The following is a 24,904-nucleotide window of genomic DNA, read 5'->3' on the forward strand; positions in this document are numbered from 1 at the left end:
GAACAGTCGGACGGGCTCAGGACACAGATGGTAATCAGGGAGACGGAGTTGTCCCGCCTCCAGCAACAGCTCCGGGACCAAGAGGATGAGTTAACCCATGTCAGGCGTGAGCTACAATTAGCTCAACAGCTGTCCACCGACTCTGACTCATCCCAGTGCTGCGGCCCCTGCTACAGACGGTGTGGGGCCCTCCCTTGTCAGAAGTGTCACAGAGCCCTACAAAACATCTCCAACCTTTGGGCCAGAACCCACCTTCAGGGGGCGCCGTGCGGCCTCCTCACGGGTGGCAGCCCCACCAGTTGCAGCTCACCTTTTCGACTCACCCCCGACTCTCCCTCCACCCAGTGCTGCTCCAGGTATGACTCTAAGAGACTTAGAAAAAGTGGCGCGCAACATTCCGAGGTTTGAACCCAAGCCAAACGGGTCACACGACACAGCTGCGTACCTTGGAGACCTCGAATTTCACCTTAAACGATTCCCTTCTGCTACTACGGACGACAGACTGTACCTTATCAGTTACATCTAGCCGAGAAGTCAGCAGCTTAATTGAACGACAACCGGCTCATGTGCTGGCCGATTACCTGGCCCTCTGCCAAGCATTGTCTCAAGAATTTGATGACCCAGAGGCCACATCCGGCTTATCTGCAGCCCTCACAGTTAAACAGGGGATACTTGAGACACCCCAAGCTTATTATGGAAATGTAAATGAGCCGAATATGGAGGAGGACAAACATTTCAAAACACTGTTTGTCGAAAACCCACATCCTAACACCAGCCACCAGCTGGGCGCAGCAGCGTGCCCGCGCACACTGTCCAGTGCCCAACTGCGTGAACTGGCCGCCAAGGGTTTTGCTAAACAAAAACACCCTCCCTCTAAAGCACAAGACTCAGGCATCTTCTTTACAAACGCACCACCACAGATGAAATTAGAGGGAGCTATGTACAACACGCGTGTGACTGACAAACCACGTTCTGGCAATGTTAAACCCCACCATCAAAAGAAGTCGTTTAACCCATACAACCAATCTCGGCCCTCGTACAACAATGGTCCTCGTAACCAACAACGCCAATTCAACGACATGGAATTCAAAATCATGGAATGACCGCAGCTCTAATTCGTGCCAAACTTACATGTCAAAACAGGGTACACGTAAGACCAGCCTAAATCTGACTCGTCCAACCGAGACCCTAAAACGACAAGTGACAACTGGGAAAAGGGCTCCCGAACAAACAGCTCCCAAAGGGAATTTAGTGCCGTGGCAGAAGAATTACTTGAGGTGCTCCGCAGCCTGTCCAAAGACAAAAGCGGGACCCATCGTTAAGACTAGGCCTGACTGAGTCGAACAGGACCACAAAGGACGCAATAGGTCAACCAGGTAACATCCGTTGTTCCCCTAATGACCTGCCAAGTGCCTCCGTGACCCCGGCCGACTCTTCGACGACCTCACCTTGCCATAACCTTAGCCGACCACTTGGCGACGACCAATCCCTAAACCCCTCTCGTGTCGTCCTAATCGTCCGACTCGACCCAGGCGAGGCTCCGGACTCGCGTGACATCACACTACTAACTAACGTTCTCCGACAGCTATTGGGTGAACTAACAGCTAAAGGTACGTCCCGAAAGTTCTATTTACCCGTTACGCTTGAGCATGAACTTGTCCAAGAAGCGCTGATTGACCCCGCAGCAGACTGTTATGTCCCATTCTGTGTTCAATCAACTTCTGATGTTGCTACAAGCCAGTGGCCGCGACCTTCAACTGCAACGCTGCGCACTAACTATCCGTACATTTTCAGTAACTAATACCGAGCTAAACACCGTAACTATGCTTCACTGGACAATTGGCCCCATGACATTAGTCCACCCGGTCTACATGTCTCCAATTGAAACCGTCCCCCTGCTCATCGGCCAAGACCTGCTCTGCCGGTTCAAGCCACTAATCGATTACAAAAAGCTTCAGCTGTGGGCGCAGGTGGAATAGGCATTACCACCACCAACTCGGGAACTGTCCTCAGGCCAGTGCCTGGGGTGGGACCACTCGGAGGATGTCGACCTGTCAGGCCGCACTCCTTCAAGTAACGACACCCCCATTGACGACACCGCCGAGTCCCCTGTAGCCACCTCGCCACCGCTGAACCGACTTAGAGAACTTGACACGTTTCTCTGCCATCTTGTCCAACCTCAGCACGAAGAGGGCTACGGCCCCAATGTTGTTGGTGGAATTAATTTGCCTGACTGCCCAACAGACGACGTCATCCTGGCCTTGTGGGCTGACAAATCGGCAATCTCTCAGGCACTGTTTGACAACCTACGACTTAAGCATCCTGACCTTCAGTTAACGCTGAAATCATTTCGTTTTCCCGTTACACCGTGCCACTGTCTGCTGTCACTGCAGTGGGCGGATGCACCCTAAACCTGCAATGGAACCATCGCTCGTTAACTCACTGCTTCCTAGTGGTCCCCAATCTGCCGCATAAAGCTTATGTTGGCACATATGTAGTTGTCTGACTGGCCGTTCAAGTTGACACTATCAACGATGTTTTGTGGTCGCACGCTAATGGCAGTTCCGCCAACCGTGTTGTCCAACCGTTAAACCTTAAGGTGGGACAAAACATCCCCGAAAGTTTTGCGCGAAGACGAAGTTATAGTAAAAGCGTCCACTATCAACTAACCAAGCCGTAACCAGTCCACATGCGTTCTTTCAGCCTTCTCCGGAGTTTAATGACCTGGGTTTGTCGCTGCATGCCACACCCCTCCTAGACACTTCCCGAACAACCGTGCTGCTGATTCACAACCACCCATGGAACGACATTCACATCCCCAGATCCACTTGGCTCGGCCTCTTGATCTGCTCCGACTTCCACGACTTCAACCTCAAGGTCCCCGTGATTGCTCACCTTCCACTAGACCTCTTCCCATTCCCTAGCTCTGGTGGAGTACAACTCACTTTTCCTTCGCAACACATCGGTCTCGTTCCAGTGGGACCTACTGAGAGGGATGATATCACCAGAATGGACCTGGCTACAGACCAACACCTGGTGATCCATGCACTCAGTACAATTCTAGCTGCACCCGAAAGTGTGTCTCCGCGACTTCACCCACTCCCTCAAATTCATCGCGAACCAACTCGCCTACACCGGTGACAGCGTGCGATAGTCGCGTACTCCCTTTTCCCGACGTTGAAACTCACGTGCAGCAGGTCCTAGCGGATGCTGACGCCCTAAGTTCTGATGACGAACAACGGCGTTTGGGTAAGTGGTAACCAAACACGCCGCGTCATTCGCTAAAGACTCACTAGTCTGCAGCCTAACAGACTTGCACCTGGGCCGCACTCCGACCCATCAAATACAACCGCAACTGGTTATGATCTTACAAAAGGGGGGACTGCACCTGTGATACCAAGCAGGACCGCCAGGGGTCGCACCTGTGACACTGGACTTGCTCTCGACCTTTTGAGGCCACTCGACCCCCTAATAACTACAAAAATTGCGCCCTTTGAAAAGCAATTTGTGGACTCTGCCCCTAAACAATGGACTTCATTTTCGGCCATCACGCTGAGCTTCATAGTGACTTCTCTACAGAGCTGGCCCGCTCCGTCGAGGGCCACTAAGTCATCTTCCTTCTTCCGTGACTTTCACACATGCACGCCTTCAACAGCACAGGATGTGGGTTTTGTCTCGCTTGAAGTTGAAGACTAGAGGCAACAGAAGTCGAAGGATTAAATGCACACTAGTTTTAATATGACATACGATAAGCTGGGCCACTATCAAAACAAAATATGGAGAGGCAGGACAACCCTGTCTTATACCTCTAGAAAGCTCCAATCTCGGGTATGTCCCACCTGATAGTTTAATGGAGCTATTGCTGTTCTAATAGAGCGTTTTAATGGCTGAGCAAAAGTAATTACCAAATCCAAATGTATTTAATTATTGCAATATGAACTGCTTCTCCACTGTATCAAAAGCCTTATAGAAATCTAAGAATAAAAAAAAGCAATTATTCTCCAAAATTTCAGAGTAATTCAGAATGTCAATAACTAGCCTAATGTTGTTTGTTATGTCTCTGTGGACATAAACCCTAGCTGAGCTTCATCAATAATTGAGTTCAATATCATTTTCAATCTAGCGAATATCAAGGCAAATATTTTATAATCATTATTAAGTAAAGATATTGGATGCCAATTATCAATAAGATAAGTCCTTGTTGGGTTTAGGAATTAAAGTAGTTAAACCTTGACACATGGGAGGAAGTTTTCCTTTCATTATACTTTCTAAATAGACTTGGAAAACAAAAGGAGTCAGTTCAGTTGTGAAAAATATGGAAAACTCTGAGACCAATTCATCATTACCAGGGGCCTCGTGTACAAAAGATGCGTACACACAAAAACGTGGCGTATGTTCTTTTTCACGGCAAAGATCAGATGTATCAAGAGTGACTGTGGTAATGTGCGGTGCCTCACGCCACCTTCATGGCCGGCGTACGCACGTTTCTGCAGCTGTTGGTGCTTTGGCGACACATATATATTCCTTCAACTGGACACCCATAAAAAATTTTTTTTTTAAAGTGACAGTACACGAAAGACTGGACACACCATACAATCATACAAGCATACAATCTTGTGTATGCGGTCAAGTTCAGTGAGAAATGCACAAATACATACTGTATATTGGGGAAGCCAAGCAACCACTGAGCAGCATGTCATAACACAGAAGGTTCCAACTCCTCAGGTCAAGATTCAGCTGTCTACCTGCACCTCAATGAGAAACAGTACTGTTTTGAGGACAAAAAATTGCCTTTTCTGGACACAGAAGACAGGTAGTTTGATAGAAGAGTAAGATGCCATCAATGTGAAGTTGAAAAGACCATCTCTTAACAGAGGAGGTGGTTTATGGTACCACCCATCTACCGCATACAATGCCATCCTTACGAGACTCAAATTCAGCCTCTAACAAATAAACAGCGCCACAATCCCTTTACAACTGAATGGAATATTAATGAGGGTGTTGGCGGACAGTGGCCTTGCTGCAAGGCATCATAACGACTGTTGTTTTGCGCTCCAAAAGAATGATACAATTCGTGGTTTGGGGCAGGCCTCCATCTTGGAGCATAAATAGTGATTTTCCCACACCAACCCAGACTAGTGCTGTCCTAACTAGCCTTGTGTACTAACTGATGAAGCCCAAAAGTCAATTTGCTTTTGATTCAATGCCCCTCTCTCTGTCCTCATTCATATTGGCACAGCCCGAGCCGTTTTGAAATTATCTTTTCCAAGAGTGTTAGTCTCATTAAAATATTCAATACAAGTTATAGTGTACTCTTTAGATAACCTGTAAAGTGAATTCAGAGATTTGTTTTGAAATACATTATATATGTTTTAAAATTATTACTGAAAACGTGTAAAGAGTGTGAACAGTGTAGTACTGAATTGTTGAGGTATATCGTTTAAACTCGTTTCACCATTTCAGTTGTCCAGATTTTTGGGGTGTGGCTAAAACGAAGCCCAGGTACGAACTTGGGCTTTCTGGCAGGAGCCGACTCTCTCCCCCACTGTACAGTGGGATAAGTACAGCGGGTCCGGAAAGTATTCAGACCCCCTTAAATTTTCACTCTGTTATATTGCAGAAATTTGCTAAAATAATTTAAGTTAATTTTTTTCCTCATTAATGAACACACAGCACCCCATATTGACAGAAAAAAACGGACTTGTTGACATTTTTGCAGATTTATTAAAAAAGAAAAACTGAAATTTCACACAGCCATAAGTATTCAGACCCTTTGCTGTGACACTCATATATTTAACTCGGGTGCTGTCCATTTCTTCTGATCATCCTTGAGATGGTTCTACACCTTCATTGGAGTCCAGCTGTGTTTGATTATACTGATTGGACTTGATTAGAAAAGCTACACCTGTCTATATATGACCTTACAGCTCACAGTGCATGTCAGATCAAATGAGAATCATGAGCTCAAAGGAACTGCCTGAAGAGCTCAGAGACAACGGCAACTGGCAAGGCACAGATCTGGACAAGGTTACAAAAAACATTCTGCTGCACTTAAGGTTCCCAAGAGCACAGTGGCCTCCATAATCCTCGTTTGGGATGACCAGAACCCTTCTTAGAGCTGGCTATCTGGCCAAACTGAACAATTGGGGGAGATGAGCCTTGGTGAGAGAGGTAAAGAAGCAGCCAAAGATCACTGTGGCTGAGCCCGACGGAAACCTCTCCTCAGTGCAAGACAGATGAAAGCCCGCATGGAGCTCGCTAAAAAACACCTGAAGGACTCAAAGATGGTGAGAAATAAGATTCTCTAGTCTGATGAGACCAAGATGGAACTTTTTGGCCTTCATTCTAAGCAGTATGTGTGGAGAAAACCAGGCACTGCTCATCACCTATCCAATACTGTCCCAACAGTGAAGCATGGTGGTGGCAGGATCATGCTGTGGGGGTGTTTTTCAGCTGCAGGGACAAGACGATCAGAGGAAAGATGAATGCGGCCAAGTACAGGGATATTCTGGACAAAAACCTTCTCCAGAGTGCTCAGGACCTCAGACTGGGCTGAACGTTCACCTTCGAACAAGACAATGACCTTAAGCACACAGCTAAAATAACGAAGAAGTGCCTTCAGGACAACTCTGTGACTGTTCTTGAATGGCCCAGACTTAAACCCAATTGAGCATCTCTGGAGAGATCTGAAAATGGCTGTCCACCTACGTTCACCATCCAACCTGACAGAACTGGAGAGGATCTGCAAGGATGAATGGCGGAGGATCCCCGAATACAGGTGTGGAAAAACCTGTTGCTTGTTCCCAAATGGAGGACAAATAACTCACCACTAAACCAGGAAATGACATGTGACAAGACTACCTTTGACATACGACAATGAACCGACAAACACTGAAAGAAACCAGGGAACTAAATACAAACAAATTGAGGAGACAATGAGGAACACCTGGACAAGACACGAGTGGCTGGAGGGAGCTGATTGGTTGACAAAAGGGAGAGGGTTGAGGAGAACAGGTGGACACAATAACTAAATGAGCACACAATACATGAACAACATGGGACACAGGAAAACAATTAAACAAAACTCTAAAACACAGACCATGACAGAAAAATAAATAATTGCTACGATTACAATAGGAGCATTGCAGCGGTCGCTGCTTGGGCACTAATAATAATAATCATTATCATTATCATAAATTTTCTTTGTATTACACTATACATCCATAGGTCTCAAAGTGCTATATGGGGGGAAATTTAAAAAGCGAAACTAAAAACACATTTAGCAAAATGCTTTTTTAAAAAGATACATTTTCAGGACACATTGAAAATCATTTGTAGTCTGTGGGGCTCTGAGATGGTCCAGGAGGGGCGTTCCACAGCCTTGGAGCTGCAGAGGAGAATGCCTGATAACCCAGAGTGAGAGACAAAATCTACAGTGCCGTGAAGAAGTATTGGCTCCCTTCTCAAATTCTTATATTTTTGCATAGTTTCCCCAGTTAAAGATCATCAAATAAATTTAAATATCACAAAAATATAACCCAAGTGAATTTAAAATGCTTTTTAAAAATGATTTCATTTATTAACGGTTAAAGAAAAACTATTCAAAGTTACCTGGCCCTGTGTGAAAAAGTAATTATCCCCGGTAAATCATTAATACATTTTGGCTAATCACAAATTTTTCGAAATTTCCACTGATCATGCCTGATGACCTCCAGACATGTTCAATCAAGATATCACATAAACAGAACTATCAAGCCATCCATTTTCTTTCGCTTATCTGAGGTCGGGTCACGGGGGCAGTAGCTTTACTGCCATGACTTCCCTCTACCCAGCCACTTCATCCAGCTCTTTCGGGGGATCCTGTGGCGTTCCCAGGCCAGCTGGGAGACATAGTTTTTCCAGCGTGTCCTGGGTCATTCCCGGAGGTCTGCGCCCGTTGGGACGTGCCCAGAACACCTCACCAGGGAGGCGTCCATGAAGCATCCTAATCAGATGCCTGAGCCACCTCATCTGGATCCTCTCAATGTGGAGGAGCAGCAGCTCTACTCTGAGCCCCTCCCGGATGACCGAACTTCACAACCTTTCTCTAAAGTAGAGCCCAGACACCCTGTGGAGGAAACTCATTTCGGCCACATGTATCTGGAATCTTGTTATTTCCGTCATGACCGACAGCACGTGACCGTGAGGGTAGAGACTTAGATCGACCAGTAAATTGAGAGCTTCGCCTTTCGGCTTAGCTCCTTCTTCACCACAATGGACCGATACACTGCAGACGCTGCACCGATCCGCTTGTCCATCTCCTGTTCCATTCTTCCCTCACTTGTGAACAAGACCCAAAGATGCTTGAACTCCTACATTTGGGGCAAGATCTCATCCCCCACCCGGAGATGGCACTCCACCCTTTTCCGACTGAGGACCATGGTCTCAGATTTGGAGGTCCTGATTTTCATCCCATCCGCATCATACACGGCTGCGAACCGCTCCAGTGAGAGTTGGAGATCACGGCTTGAACGAAGCCAACAGAGCCACATCATCTGCAAAAAGCAGGGATGCAATACTGAGGCCACCAAACCGGGAACCATCTACACCTTGGCTGTGCCTAGAAATTCTGTCCATAAAAGTTATAAACGGAATCAGTGACAAAGGGCAGCCTTGGTGGAGTCCAGCTCTGACTGCCGGCAATGCAGATCAAACTCTGACACTGGTTGTACAGGGACTGAACACCCCATATCAGGGGGTTCGGTACCCCGTACTCCCGAAGGACCCCTCAACCCCCAGGACTCTTGGCGGAGTCCAACCATCACCGGAAACGCGCACAAAACTCTGACTCCGGTCGTACAGGGACCGAACAGCCCGTAACAGGGGGTTCGGTACCCCATACACCCGAAGCATCCCCCACAGGACCACCCGAGGGACACGGTCCAACGCCTTCTCCAAGTCCACAAAACACATGTAGACTGGTTGGGCGAACTCCCATGCACCCTCGAGGACGCTGCCAAGGGTGTAGAGCTGGTCCACGGTTCCACGGCCAGCACGAAAACCACACTGCTCCTCCTGAATCTGAGATTCGCCTTCCCGATAGACCCGCCTCTCCAGCATCCCCGAATAGGCCTTACCGGAGAGGCTGAGGAATGTGATCCCCCTGGAACACATCCTCCGTTCCCCCTTCTTAAAAAGAGTGACCAACACCCCAGTCTGCCAATACAGAGGCACTGTCACCGATGTACACGCGATGTTCCAGAGGCGTGATAACCAGGACAGCCCCACAACATCCAGAGCCTTTAGGAACCCTGGATGAATCTGATCTACCTCCCGGGCCTTGCTACCGAGGAGCTATATAACCACCTCGCTGACCTCAAATCCAGCGATAGGAGAGCCCGCATCAAGATCCCAGACAATGCTTCCTCATGGGAAGGCATGTCATTGGAATTGAGGAGGTCTTCGAAGTATTCTCTCCACCGACTCACAACGTCCCGAGTTGAGGTCAGCAGCGTGCCATCCCCACTATACACAGTGTTGATGGTGCACTGCTTCCCCCTCCTGAAATACCTGATGGAGGACCAGAATTTCCTCAAAGCCGTCCAGAAGTCGTTCTCCGTGGCCTCACCGAACTCCTCCCATGCCTAGGTGGACACAATAACTAAACATGCAATAATAACATGCATAGGACTCCTTCTTCAGCATCCCTCACTGGGTTTGAGGGTGGCCGCCACGACAGGCACAGACCACCTTACGGCCACAGCTCCGGTCGGCTGCCTTCGCAATGGAGCCGTGGAACATGGTCCACTCTGACTCAATGTCCCCTGCCTCCCCAGGGACGTGGGTGACGTTCTGCCCGAGGTGGGAGTTGAAACTCCTTCTGATTGTGGCAGACCTTCCTATCAGACCCTCACAATACGTTGGGGCCTGTTCGGACTGGCATCTTCCCCCACCATCGGAGCCAACAACTCACCACCAGATTGTGATCAGTTGACAGCTCTGTGCCGCTCTTCACCAGACTGTCCAAGACATGCAGCCGCAATTCCAATGACATGACCACAAAGTCGATCATCAAACTGTGGCCTAGGGTGTCCTGGTGCCAAGTGTGCAAATGGACACCCCCTCCAGCAGAATGGTAGCGTCCCCAGCAGGAGCGCTGTACAACACCACCTCCAAGGACTCCAAAAAAGCTGGGTACTATCAACTGCTATTTGGTGCATCGGCACAAACCACAGTCAGGACCCGTCCCCCCACCTGAAGGCGGAGGGAGGCTACCCCGTCATGCACCGGAGTGAACCCCAATGTACAGGCACTGAGCCAGGGCGGATAAGTACCCACACCTGCTCGGTGCCTCTCACCAGGGGCAACTCCAGAGTATGTAAGAGAGTCCAACCCCTCTTGAGAGGACTGGTATCAGAGCCAGAGCTGTGTGTGGAGACAAGCCACAAGACTATATCTAGTCGGGACTTCTTGACCTCACATACCAGCCTCCTTCCCTGCCAGAGGGGTGATGTTTCACATCCCTAGAGCCTTGTTCGGTAGCCGGGCATTGGATCACCAAGGTCCCTGTCCTCGGCCACCCCCCAGCTCACACTGCACTAAGACCCCTCCAACAGGTGGTGAGCCCATGGGAAGCAGGACCCACGTTATCCTTTCGGGCCTTAAACAGATCCTGTCTGACAAAATCATGTTGGACAAAAGATCTAAAAAAGCTGCAACAAAATAACACGACCCAAACAAATTAAAGAACAGTCAAGAAATAAAGTAATTGACATCTTTCAGTCTAGAAAGGGTTACAAAGCCATTTCAAAATATTTAGGATTCCAGCGAACCAAAGGGAGAGTCATTATCCACACATGGAGAAAACATGGAAGTGGTAAACCTCCCCAGGAGTAGCCGGCCTACAAAGATTACCCTAAGACTCATTCAGAAGGCCACAGAGGAACTCTTTTGTTAAATTCGAATAATTCTGCAAGGAAGCGTGGGCCAAAATGTCTCCACAGAGATGTGAAAAACATGTTGCCAATTATAGAAAATCCTTGATTTCAGTTGTTGCCGCTGAGGATGGCCCAACCAGTTAGGGGCCATTACCTTTTCCACACAAGGCCGGGTAACTTTTAATAGTTTTTTTTTCCTAAATAAATGAAATTTGAAATTACCTTTTTAAAAACAGCATTTTAAGTTCACTTGGGTTATATTTGTCCGATATTTAGATTTGTTTGATTATCTTAAAGTGGGGAAACTATGCAAAAATGTAAGTGTTTGAGAAGGGGGCCAATACTTTTTCATGGCACTGTACTGGAAGACCGCTCCTTCGCTTCAAGGACGTCTGCAAGTGGGATTCAACAGAGGAAAACAATAGCCGCACCATCAACTTTTGTCTGCCCAACTTGTGGTAGAGATTGCCAGTCCCAGATAGGCCTTCATAGTCATTGTAGAAAATGCCATCCAGTGTTTCCTACAGGACTGGAATCTCTTTGTGGTGTTGGGTATCTGGCCGCTGGCCAGACCAGGGTTTTTGGAGTGGGCGGGGTTAACGTTAAACGAACACTTACCAAATATCTTATGATAAATTACAATATTTTACTAAAAACATCTGCATAAATAAATAAATACAAAGAAATAAATCTAAAATGTCAAATCAAACAAGGCTCTACACTAACCTTTTCATTGGCAACACTCGACCATGCATGATGTGTCTACTCCAACATAATTGGCATACCGTAGCTTTGTATATAATAAAGATTGACAGTGACTTGGGTTATATTTCCAAAATATTTTACTGTTAGGCGGCACGGTGGTGACTGGTTAGCACATCTGCCTCACAGTTCTGAGGCCCGGGGTTCAAATCCCGGCCCCGCCTGTGTGGGGTTTGCATGTTCTCCCCGTGTTTGCGTGGGTTTTCTCCGGGCACTCCAGTTTCTTCCCACATGCCAAAAACATGCATGGTAGGTTGATTGAAGACTCTAAATTGCCCTTAGTTGTGAATGTGTGCGCAAATGGTTGTTTGTTTATATGTGCCCTGCGATTGGCTGGCAACCAGTTCAGGGTATACCCCGCCTCTCGCCCAAAGATAGCTGGGATAGGCTCCAGCTGTCAGGAACGGAACAGATGATAGGGCCCACAAATGCACGACTCCAAAACAAATGGACAGTTTCAAAAAAGAGGTTTAATATACGGGCAGAGATCGGTACACAGGCAGGCAATCCAAAAAGGGCAACACTACCCAAAAACGTGAGGCAAAATGGCGAGGTCGATAATCGGAACAGCGTCTAGTCTTACTGTGAGTCTGTGACGTGGAAACAAGGAATGCTGGAACGCGACGACAAGGTACAACAAACTGGCGACTGGAAAGAATGAGACGAGGTTAAGTGCAAGGGGTAATTTGGGTGAACGAGGCACAGGTGGTGAAGATGCTCTCAGCAGCAGGTGTGTATGAGACAGGGGGAAGACAACAACCGGAATGCACACCCATGACAGTACACCTCCTCCCCAGACGGCCCCAGAGCCCCTTGATGCGCAACGTGGAAGTCCCGAATGAGCGAGTCATCCATGATAAATGCAGATGGCACCCATGAACGTTCCTCAGGCCCGTAGCCCTCCCAGTCCACCAGATATTGAAACCCCCTCCCCCTCCGATGAGACGACGACAGCCGCCTCACAGTGAAGACAGGGCCTCCATCCACGAACCGGGGGGGAGGAGTGGGTCTGGAAGGCGGTACCAGAGGGGACTCCCAGGCAGGCTTGAGGAGGCTGACGTGAAAACCAGGGTGGACCCGCAGCGACCTTGGGAGCCTAAGCTTCACGGTGACAGGGTTGATGATCTTTGTGATGGGGAAGGGCCCAACGAACCTGGGAGCGAGCTTCCTGGACTCCACCCGGAGTGGAATATGTTTGGTAGAGAGCCAAACTCGCTGACCCACTTTGTAGTTTGGGGCCGGTGTCCTCCGGTCAGCAGTGGTTTTGTAGTACCGTCCCTGGCGCAGCAGCATCTGGTGGGCTCGCTCCCAGGTCCTCCTGCAGCGTCTCACCAAGGTCAATGCCGCTGGAACTGTGTACTCTGGGGCTATGGCAGGAAATAGAGATGGTTGGTAACCATGCACAACGTGAAAAAGCGATAGACTAGTGGATGCAGAGGGGAGGGAATTGTGAGAGAATTTGACCCAAACCAGATTCTGAGACCAGGATCGTGGCTCCTGTGAAGCAAGACATTGGAGCGCAGTCTCCAGGTCTTGGTTCAGCCTCTCGGTTTGGCCGTTGGTGTCAGGGTGAAACTCAGATGACAGATTGACGGTAGCACCTATGAGATTGCAAAACTCCTTCCAAAATTGCGAAATGAATTGGGGACCCCTATCGGATACCACATTCTTGGGGAAACCATGGAACTTGAATACCTGGTGTATCATTAACTCGGCAGTGTTAATGATAATGAGTCTGCTGGATCCATGTTATGGCCAGTTCGTTCTGTCATGAACGGAGCAGAGGATATGACCCAAAAATGCACAACTCGAAAACAAATGGACAGTTTCAAGAGAGGTTTAAGGTCGGTACACAGGCAGGCAATCCAAAAAAGGCAACAGTATCCAAAAACGTGAGGCAAAAAGGCGAGGTCAATAATCGGAACAGGGTCTAGTCTTACTGAGAGTCTGTGATGTGGAAACAAGGAATTCTGGAACGCGACGACAAGGTACAACGAACTGGCGACTAGAAAGAATGAGACACGAGGTTAAATGCAAGGGGTAATTAGGGTGAATGAGGCACAGGTGGTGAAAATGCTCTCAGGAGCAGGTGTGTATAAGACAGGGGGAAGACAACAACCGGAACACACACCCATGACACCAGCACGCCCGCGACCCTAGTGAGGATAAGCAGTACAGAAAATGGATGGATGGATGGATGGATTTTACTGTGAATCTGAAGTTTGTCTGCAACAAGCAGTAGCTAATTGAACAGGTAATTTATTTTATATTTAAAAAGACAATGGAAACATGCATGTTCAGGTAAAAGCAAAGCATAACAAAAGGCATGAATTTTTTTACGTATATGTATTTGTTTTTGTTACTTTTTATAAAATACTGTACTTAAATTAACGTAATAGCATAAGTAACTTAATATCAGCATACATGGGGGTTTGTATTAAGGGACAAAAACAACGTGTGATATGAATAAGCTTTTATTTGTGAACAAACGAGCAGAACTTCATTTTTAGTAACAATGTCGTTGTTTTCAAAAAATGCAGAACTGTACATAAAGTTATAACTAAATACTTTTTTTGGAACCTTTTCGAAATTATTTTAATGACTAACTTGTGGGTTTACAGTATGAGTCCTGTGACAGTATGAAGTGGGATGCTGATCTGATGCTGTATTATATTTAATGGTGGACATGAGACTTAATAGTTGCATACGTAGCCTTACTTTTTTCACAAAGATTATTTACATAACTTTATGACTTATAATTGTGGACAAAGGTGTTAACGGAGTTAAGTTATGCGTGGGGAGGGAAACTTTGCAACTTTGGTTCGCTTCCTGTTATAATCTTTTTGCAGCGTAATCTTAAACCCAAAACGTCCTGAAGACTGCACGGAGGCTTTGCCCAACATGGAGTGGCGTTTCCAAGCGAAAAACAAAATACAACCAAAAACAGCACCGAGTATGCTGTGACGATACGCCATTACGCTGGCTGGAGCAGCGTCACTGGTGTGGAGCGATACTGTCTGGAATGTTGATGCCGCTTATTTATACCTGAAGTATCGATATTTTTGATACTTTAGTCATTTGAGTGACTGTATTTTCAGTATCAGTTATGAGGACCTGGGTTCAAATCCGGCCTCCTTGTGTGGAGTTTGCATGTTCTCCCTGTGCCTGGGTGGGTTTTCTCCTGGTACTCCGATTTCATCCCACATCCCAAAACATGCATGATAGGTTAATTTAAAACTCTAAATTGCCGTAGGTGTGAATGTGAGTGCGACTGGTTGTTTGTCTATACGTGCCCTTCGATTGGCTGGCGACCAGTTTCGAGTGTACCCCGCCTCTTGCCCAGACTCAGCTGGGGTAGGTGCGAGCACGCCCGCGACCCTAAGGAGGATACAGTAAGAGGTACGGAAAATGGATGGATGGATCATTATCAGATACACAAAAGGAGAACATGGCGGCGCAATTTCCATGCAGCCAGAGCCAACATCTATTTGCGGCTACCAAAATTTCATTGTGAGGCCCGCCACAAATACATGTATCTGTGTGAAACTCCAAAGAGCGGCATGAGATGGTCATGTTTAAGACTGCAACAACAAATAGATGGAATTGATAAAAATCAATGATTAAAAGTGTTGCAACAAATTTCATTATCAGTTCGTTGTGTCACGTGATTATCATGTCAGTCACCCACCGCGTTGCATGATGCACTCTGCTGTAAGATGCCACAGAAGAAGACCAGTGTGGCGGAAATAGAGCCATATGGATAAAGCTGAGCCAGTGTTTTATTTATTTATTTATTTTTTTAAATGTTACTCTACCAAAAATAGCTTGTTCCAGACGCCAATGACTTGTTTTGCATTCGTTAGTTAACAATGCCGCCATAGCTCTCTCTCTCTCTCTCTCTCTCTCTCTCTCTTTCTCTCTTTCTCTTTCTTTCTTTCTTTCTTTCTTTCTTTCTTTCTTTCTTTCTTTCTGTGCGCTCTAAATCACCATAGATACTACCCATCAGCAAATGGCCGCCAAGTAAATGGCCCACATTCAACATGGGCGCCACATAGGCATTTTGTATATCTGTGATCCAGAAATACATTAGTCCCATTCTCTTTGCGCATTGCGCCACAGCACCACTAAACAACAGTGGCCAATTCTGGAACTAACAGACTTTGTAAACAGCAATTTAAGTGACAAATGAAAACTATTTTTGGTCACATTGTTCAGTTCCGACGGTCCGTTTTATCCGATATCCGTTAAATCGAGACTGTCTCACGGTTACGAATCCCCCAGTTTACGAACAATTCGGGTTAAGTCCAAAATTTTCATCGAAAAATTACCTCTAGTTAAGTATTATTTTCAGCTTGTGAACGGTCCTGGTATGGACAAACAGAAGGATCTATTTTGTGCTTTGACTCGTGCTGCATGATGATCGTTGACTCTGCATTTCTGTAAAATGAAAACTCGTTGTCTGATGGCGGTGTAGGGCGGTAATCTGTTTCGCTTTTAGGCGGAATTTTCGCCTTTGCATCCTTTATTTCCCAATCGCAAATCTAATAGTGTTTATGATTAACGTGGTAAAATATAATCGATATAATTGTTTTTTCATCAAAAAATACTATTTACAGTATGTATGTTTTTTATTGAATTGTAGTGTCTCTTTAATTAAGACAACGGACAGTTAATGTTGGCGTAATGACATCAAAATAGCTCTCCACGCATGTTCCGCCCATACACACATTCAGCCAATCACAGATGTGACCGGAAGCTGCCGCATTTATGAATAAAGACTGGAGTAGGTGCGATATTGTTACAATGAACTTTTTCTAAAATATGTAAACAAAGGGTCAAGCAATCAGAATGGCACCCAAGATAAAGAGTGATACTGCTAAAGATAGTGTTAGGTAGCACTTGTCGTAGATGAGAGGAAAGATCTGTGCTGTGCTTCTTCTCGCATTGTGCAACGTCATTAACTGTCTGTAAACATCCCAAAAACACGCATGGTAGGTTAATTGAGGACTCTAAATCGTCCGCAGGTGTGAATGTGAGTGCGATTGGTTATTTGTTTATATGTGCCCTGCGATTGGCTGGCGACCAGTTCAGGGTGTACACTGCCTCTTACTTGAAGATAGCTAGGATAGGCTCTAGGATGCCAGCGACCCTCGTGAGGATAAGCGACACGGAAAATGAATGAATGACAAAAAAATGAGAAGGCGCTCGCTCTTGCTGGTGATAGGATGAGTTTGGCAATCAAAAAAAAAAAAAGATCAAAGTGATCAAAAGAAATGTGCAGCAACTAGTAAAACAATTCATCTTTGAAATGACAATGTGACATTCCACTTTTAGATTTCTTATTCCGAACAGAAAAAGACAAGTTTCCCTGGATTGGCTTGTTGTGCCAAAATCAACAAATGAAATAGAAAAGAAACACAAAAGAAAAAACACCCGAATCAGAATTTCCCCGTGTTATTATGGAAGAAGAATCTTAATTCAATGAGCTGTAGTGCTCCTCCCCTTTCCCTATTTAGTTGAAGTTAGTTGAAGCAACAAACTATCCTGTTTATTTAGTGTTTTATTTCTTTATAATAGTGTGTTTTCATTTCTGTATTGCGCTATATTTTTAACCAGACTGATAAAAAGGCAAGTATAACTTAATTTTGTGGCTGGAACGGATGAATTGCATTTCTGTTCATTTCATTGGGAAACATTACCGCAGTTTAAGAACGTGTCGGATTACCCACTGGGTCACGGAACGAATTAAATTTGTAACCCAAGGTTTCACTGTCCTTCATATAGGCCTAAATCAGCCTTACCTGGATTAAAAAAGGTAAAAGATCCCCTTCCATCAGTCTTTACCCCCCCCCCACCCCCCCCCCCACTGTTTTATGCAAAACATAAGTCAAGACCTGGTCTAAGTTTGACCCTCCTAATCATAAAAACTCATTATCCAAATACTTCTGGACCTAGATACACGTACTGCCAACAATGGTATAACCACTTGCACAATACAATGAGAGAAAATATTTTTGTGAGCGTAATTTGCAGTGGTGTAGAACTGCACTGCATCATACAGTAGCTGTTTCTAAAATGTTGTTTACCTCATGAAAGAGTCAGAATATTAGACACTTCTCTTTATACAGCGGTGTAGTTGTCTGACACTATATTAGCTTCATTTATTTTCAAATTTATATTCAATTTTTTTTAACAGCTTGATCTCCTGTAATAGCATTTTAACAGATGTGTATATTTGTATTTTCAGTCAATGGTGTTTTGAAATTATGTTTGTCTGAATCTCTAGGTTGGAGAATGCCTTCTATGAACATGCTCAGACATACTATTACAATGAAATCCGTCGAGTTAAATCTCATAAGGAGTTTCTAAACAAGACAACACATCAGGTATGGAAAAAAGCCAGTAATTGGAAGCAACCCTTCAGTGAATATAAGAAGTCTACACACCGGCCAAGCTAGATCATTTGAAAAAAATTTGCACCATTACTGTGACCTATAATATGTACAAATCAATTTATATATATATATATATGCTCAGATTTAAGAAATCACATCCAAACTCATGGTAAATGGGAAACAGCACATACCTGCCCCCCTTTAAAGGTGCTCTGATTAACCCTAAATAAAGTTCAGATGTTCTTGTAGGCTGCGATTGGCTGGCAACCAGTTCAGGGTGTACCCAGCCTCCTGCCCAATGACAGCTGAGATAGGCTCCAGCACGTCCGCGACCCTAGTGAGGAGAAGCGGCTCAGAAAATGGATGGATGGATGTTCTTGTAGGCTTTTTCTGACATTTTGCAGTCACATCCTACAGCACAAGCCATGATCCCCAGAGAGTTTCCACTACATCAGAGGGGTGTTATTGTTTAAAGGTATTAGTCAGGAGAAGCGTTCAAAATAATTTACAAGGCATTAAATATACCATGGAACACAGTGAAGATAGTCATTATCAATTGGAAAAAAATATGGCGCAACAGTTTTACTACCAAGAAATGACCATGTCTCCAAAAATTATGAAAAGATGACAAGAAAACTGGTCATGGAGCCTACCAAAAGACCGACAGCAATATTGAAGTAGTGCATGTACGTCATATTGCCAAAAGTATTTTTTCACCTGCCTTGTCTTGCATATGAATTTAAGTGACATTCCATTCTTGATACATGGGGTTTGATATGACGTGAGTAAACTCTTTACAGTGTTAACAGTGTCGATTCTTCTGGGAAGGCTTTCTACAAGGTTTAGGAGTTTGGTTACAGGAATTTTTAACCATTCCTGTTCCACTCTCCACCAGTGTACAAAGCAAGTTCCATAAAGACAGGGATGAGAGAGTTTGGTGTGGAGGAATTTGAATGCACTGCACAGAGACCTAACTTCAACCTGATAGAACCCTCTGAGATTAATTACAGTGGAGACTGAAGCCAGGCCTTCTTGTCCAACATCAGTGTGGGATGTCACAAATGCACTTCTGGAAGAATGTTTAAAAAAAAAAAAAAAAAAAAAAAAAAAAAAAAAAGCTCCTAAACCTTGTTGAAAGCCTTGCCAGGTGAGTTGAAGGTGTTAACACTGCAAAGGGTTGACTGACACCTTATAAAACCTCATGGATTAAGAGTGGGATGTCCCTTAAATTCATATATGACTCAAGGCAGATAGTGAATACTTTTGGTAATATAATGTATTTCTGCCTAGTACTGGCCGTAAACTCCATGTGACAGAAATTTCCCATCTTCTTCATATGTATGGGCAAAGGGATAGGGTGGGAAGACAGAAGCTTTATCTTACAAAGAAAAGAAAAGAAAATCTGGAAAAATATGTTATGACCCGAAGAAATCAAGGATGACCTTTTTGGCCATTTGATGCAAACACACCACTGTTCATCACCAAAACAATACCCACAGTGAAGCACGGTGGTGGCAACATCATGCTTCAGGGTTTGTTTGTTTTCAGCTGGAACTGGGGCCCTCGTCAAGGTGGAGGGAATTATGATCATTTGGAAATACCTTTGTGTTAGAACAAAAGCATCAGGCAATTACTAGGAAGCAAAAGAAAAGTGAGTAAAAGTCTGTGAGAACAGCTAAACTTTGTTTCAGGTTAATCAGAAGCACTTTAAATGGTGGCAGGTTTGTGCTGACTCCCATTCAACATGAGTTTGAATGTGATTGAATGAATTCTGAACACAGCCACATCCCCAGTTAGGGTGCGTGCCTCCGTGGAGCCACATTATCTCAGTTGTTTGTTTTTACTTCTCCTCTTAAAAATATGTAGGTTTTTTTCCAATTAAATTATACACTTTTTGGTCACATTAATGGTGGAAAGAAGTTTGAATTTATTTAATTTGGTCATTTTTTATATCACAAAAACCTGGCATTTGAACAGGGATTTGGTGACTTGTATTCACTGTAAGTTTACATTTATAACCTTTACGTACTTAAAATAAACCACATGCTGTATTTTTTTTCAACATTTTTAACTTCCTGTTTCTAGTTGCTGTTTGTCCGACACCAGTTCAAAATCGCTTTCTTCAGTGAGCTGAAGCAAGACACCCAGAATGCTTTAAAGTAAGTTATTGGTAAGCAACAGAGTGATGGAGTGTGAGTAACTTTAGATTTTGTCTTTGGTCACAGACACTACAGAACTGCCTATAGCCTGGTCCACGAGCTGAGAGCCCATGAGTCAAATATGTTGGAGATCAAAACCTTGGCAGGATTCATTAACTACAAGGTCTGTATCTGTCTGGCAGATTTAAAAAACAAAAAACAAAAAAAAAAACAAAAAAAAAAAAACTAAACCTTAATACCTCTTCAGGTAAAAAAAAAAAAAAAAAAAAAACCTTACCTTAACACCTCTTCCTTGAGTCATCACCCTGATCGTGGTGGAGGGGTTTGTGTGTCCCAGTGATCCCAGAAGCTAAGTTGTCTGGAGCTTTATGCGCCTGGTAGGGTCACCCGTGGCAAACAGGTCCTAGCTAGAGACCAGACAAACTATGATGAATAAAAATGTTTTCCCTTGCCCGGACGCGGGTCACGGAGGCTCCCCTCTGGAGCCAGGCCTGGAGGTGCGGCTCGAAGGCAAGCGCCTGGCCGGGCACAGTGCAAAAGGGTACCGTGGGTCACCCTTCCTATGGGGTCAGCACCTGTAGGAGGGGCCATAGGGGTTTGGTGCAGTGTGAGTTGGGCGGTGGCCGAAGTCCGGGATCTTGGCGATCCGATCCCCAGCTACAGAAGCTGGCTCGAGGGACATGGAACATCACATCTCTGGCAGGGAAGGAGCCCGAGCTGGTGTGTGAGGACGAGAAGTCACAACTAGATATCTTCGAGCTGGCCTCCACACATGGCTTGAGCTCTAGTACCAGTCCTCTCAAGAGTTGGGTTGGGTTGGACTCTCTTCCACTTTGGAGTTACCCACGGTGAGAGGCACAGAGCAGGCGTGGGTATACTTATTACACCCCGGCTCAGAGCCTGTACATTGGGATTCACCCCGGTGAACGAGAGGGTAGCCTTCCTCCACCTTCGGGTGGGGGATGGGTCCTGACTGTTCTTTGTGCCTATGCACCAAACAGCAGTTGAGAGTACCCAGCCTTTTTGGAGTCCATGGAGGGGGTGCTGGAGAGCATTCCCGCTGGGGACTCCATCGTTCTGCTGGAGGACTTCAGTGCTCACATGGGCAATGACAGTGAGACCTGGAAGGGCGTGATTGGGAGGAACGGCTCCCCTGATCAGAACCCGAGCGGTGTTCTGTTATTGGACTTGTGTGCTCATTACGGCTTGTCCATAACGAACACGATGTTCAAACATAAGGGTGTCCATATGTGCACTTGAAATCAAGAGACCCTCGGCCACAGTTCGATGATCGACTTTGTCGTCGTGTCATCAGACTTATGGCCGCATGTCTTGGACACTGGTGAGGAGAGGCGTGGAGCTGTCAACTGATAACCCCCTGGTTGTGTGTTGGTTTCGATGGTGGGAACATGCCGCTCTGACCTGGCAGGCCCAAATATATTGTGAGGGTCTACTTGAAACTGGTTTGTCCCCAGGGTCGCCTCCCGGGGGGGACATGGGCGGAACATCTCACCAGGGAGGCGTCCAGGAGGCATCCTAATCTGATGCCTGAGTCACCTTATCTAGCTCCTCTCAATGCGGAGGAGCAGCGGCTCTACTCTGAGCCCTTCCCGGATGACCGGGCTTCTCACCCTGCGGAGGAAACTCATTTCGGCCGCTTGTATCCGACATCTTGTTCTTTCGGTCACGACCCACAGTTCGTGACCATAGGTGAGGGTAGGAAAGTAGATCGACCGGTAAATCGAGAGCTTCACCTTTCGTCTTAGCTCCTTCTTTACCACAAATGGCTTCTTTACACTATACAAAGTCCGCATCACTGCAGACGCTGCACCGATCCGCCTTTCGATCTCCCGTTCCATTCTTCCCTCACTCGTGAACAAGACCCCAAGATACTTCAACTCCTCCACTTGGGGCAGGATCTCATCCCCGACCAAGAGAGGGCACGCCACCTCGAAATCTGAGACCATGGTGCTGATTCTCATCAAAGCCGCTTCACACTCAGCTGCGAACTGTTCCAGTGAGTGTTGGAGGTCACGGCTTGATGAAGCCAACAGAACCACATCATCATAAAAGTTATGAACAGAATCGGTGACAAAGGGCAGCCTTGGCGGAGTCCAACTGTCACCGGAAACGCGCACCAAATTCTGACTCCGGTCGTACAGGGCCCGAACAGCCTGTATCAGGGGGTTCGGTACCCCATACTCCCGAAACACCCCCCACAGGACCCCCCGAGGGACGCGGTCGAACGCCTTCTCCAAGTCCACAAAACACACGTAGACTGGTTGGGCGAACTCCCATGCACCCTCGAGGACCCTGCCAAGGGTGTAGAGCTGGTCCACTGTTCCACGGCCAGGACGAAAACCACACTGCTCCTCCTGAATCTGAGATTCAACTTCCCGACGGACCCTCCTCTCCAGCACCCCTGAATAGACCTTACCAGGGAGGCTGAGGAGTGTGATCCCCCTGTAGTTGGAACAGACCCTCCGGTCCCCCTTCTTAAAAAGGGGGACCACCACCCCAGTCTGCCAATCCAGAGGCACTGTCCCCGATGTCCACGCGATGTTGCAGAGGCGTGTTAACCAGGACAGCCCTACAACATCCAGAGCCTTGAGGAACTCCGGGCGAATCTCATCCACCCCCGGGGCTTTGCCACCGAGGAGCTTTTTAACCACCTCGGTGACCTCAACCCCAGAGATAGGAGAGCCCACCTCAGAGAACCCAGACTCTGGTCCCTCATGGGAAGGTGTGTTTGTGGAATTGAGGAGGTCTTCGAAGTATTCTCCCCACCGGGTCACAACGTCCCGAATCGAGGTCAGCAGCACCCCATCCCCACTATACACAGTGTTGATGGGGCACTGCTTCCCCCTCCTGAGATGCCAGATGGTGGACCAGAATTTCCTCGAAGCCGTCTGGAAGTCTTTCTCCATGGCCTCACCGAACTCCTCCCATGCCCGAGTTTTTGCTTCAGCGACCACCAAAGCTGCCTTCCGCTTGGCCTGCCAGTACCCATCAGCTGCCTCAGGAGTCCCACAGGCCAAAAAGGCCCGATAAGACTCCTCCTTCAGCTTGACGGCATCCCTCCCCATTGGTGTCCACCAGCGGGTTCGGAAATTGCCGCCATGACAAGCCACCTTACGGCCACAGCTCCGGTCGGCCGCCTCAACAATGGAGGCGCGGAACATGGTCCACTTGGACTCGAAGTCCCCCGCCTCCCCCGGAACATGAGCAAAATTCTGTTGGAGGTGGAAGTTGAAACTCCTTCTGACAGGGGATTCCGCCAGACGTTCCCAGCAGACCCTCACAATACGTTTGGGCCTGCCACGTTGGACCTCGTCCTCACACACCAGCTCGGGCTCCTTCCCTGCCAGAGAGGTGACATTCCAATTCCCTAGAGCCATCTTCTGTAACCGGGGATCGGATCGCCAAGGTCCTCGCCTTCGGCCACCGGCCAGCTCGCACTTCACCCAACCCCTATGGCCCTTCCCACAGGTGGTGAGCACATGGGAAGTCAATTCAGTTTTTTTTTTATTTTTTTTTTTATTATTATTATTATTTTTTCTTTACTGTCATTATATGGTGGGAACAGCATTGGCTTTCTGCTCATGTGCGGCAATACACTTTTGAACTTCTTGATGCAATTGGGGTTTAGTTTTTATTGACAATCGCTGTTCCTGCTGTGCACGTCTTGGCCTCGGAGGGGCAGTGTGATACGCAATGAGATACACAAACCTGCAGTAACAGAAAGTCACAATCGAATAATGTTATTGTAACTCGTTTTTTTTCAGTTTGAAGAATATATGACAGGGAGTATTGCTTATACAGCGTTTGTGTACCAATATTCATTGTTTTGAGAGATATACAGTCCCCTCTAAAAGTATTGGAACGGCAAGGTCCATTCCTTTGTTTTTGTTGTTTTTTGTTTGCTCCTCCTTGAGCCGTCACCTTATCGTGGTGGAGGGGTTTGTGTGTCCCAATGATCCTAGGAGCTAAGTTGTCTGGGGCTTTATGCCCCTGGCAGGGTCACCCATGGCAAACAGGTCCGAGGTGAAGGACCAGACAAAGCACGGCTCAAAGACCCCTTATGATGACGACAAAAAATGGACACAGGTTTCCCTTGCCTGGACGCGGGTCACCGGGGCCCCCCTCTGGAGCCAGGCCTGGAGGTGAGGCTCGAAGGCGAGCGCCTGGTGGCCGGGCCTGCACCCATGGGGCCCGGCCGGACACAGCCCGAAAGGGTAACGTGGGTCCCCCTTCCTATGGGCTCACCACCTGTGGGAGTGGCCATAGGGGTCGGGTGCAGTGTGAGTTGGGCGGTGGCCGAAGTCCGGGATCTTGGCGATCCGATCCCCAGCTACAGAAGCTGGCTCGAGGGACATGGAACATCACATCTCTGGCAGGGAAGGAGCCCGAGCTGGTGTGTGAGGACGAGAAGTCCCAACTAGATATCTTCGGGCTGACCTCCACACATGGCTTTAGCTCTCGTACCAGTCCTCTCGAGAGGGGTTGGACTCTCTTCCACTCTGGAGTTGCCCGCGGTGAGAGGCGCCGAGCAGGTGTGGGTATACTTATTGCTCCCCGGCTCGGCGCCTGTACGTTGGGGTTCACCCCGGTGGACGAGAGGGTAGCCTCCCTCCGCCTTCGGGTGGGGGGACGGGTCCTGACTGTTGTTTGT

General features: G+C 46.9%; 1 protein-coding gene across 6 annotated transcripts in view; it reads left to right on the forward strand.

Moving 5' to 3' along the window:
- Positions 1-24,904, forward strand: part of trappc11 (trafficking protein particle complex subunit 11) — a 178,816-nt gene that overhangs the window by 12,489 nt on the left and 141,423 nt on the right. For all 6 annotated transcript variants that reach the window (XM_061787998.1, XM_061787993.1, XM_061787995.1 and 3 more), the window contains exons 6-8: positions 17,965-18,064; positions 20,159-20,232; positions 20,299-20,395. In XM_061787998.1, the coding sequence (XP_061643982.1) occupies positions 17,965-18,064; positions 20,159-20,232; positions 20,299-20,395 (271 nt within the window). The remainder of the gene's footprint in view (positions 1-17,964; positions 18,065-20,158; positions 20,233-20,298; positions 20,396-24,904) is intronic.

Source organism: Phyllopteryx taeniolatus, chromosome 10, assembly GCF_024500385.1.
Source record: "Phyllopteryx taeniolatus isolate TA_2022b chromosome 10, UOR_Ptae_1.2, whole genome shotgun sequence".
Classification (NCBI taxonomy): Eukaryota; Metazoa; Chordata; class Actinopteri; order Syngnathiformes; family Syngnathidae; genus Phyllopteryx; species Phyllopteryx taeniolatus.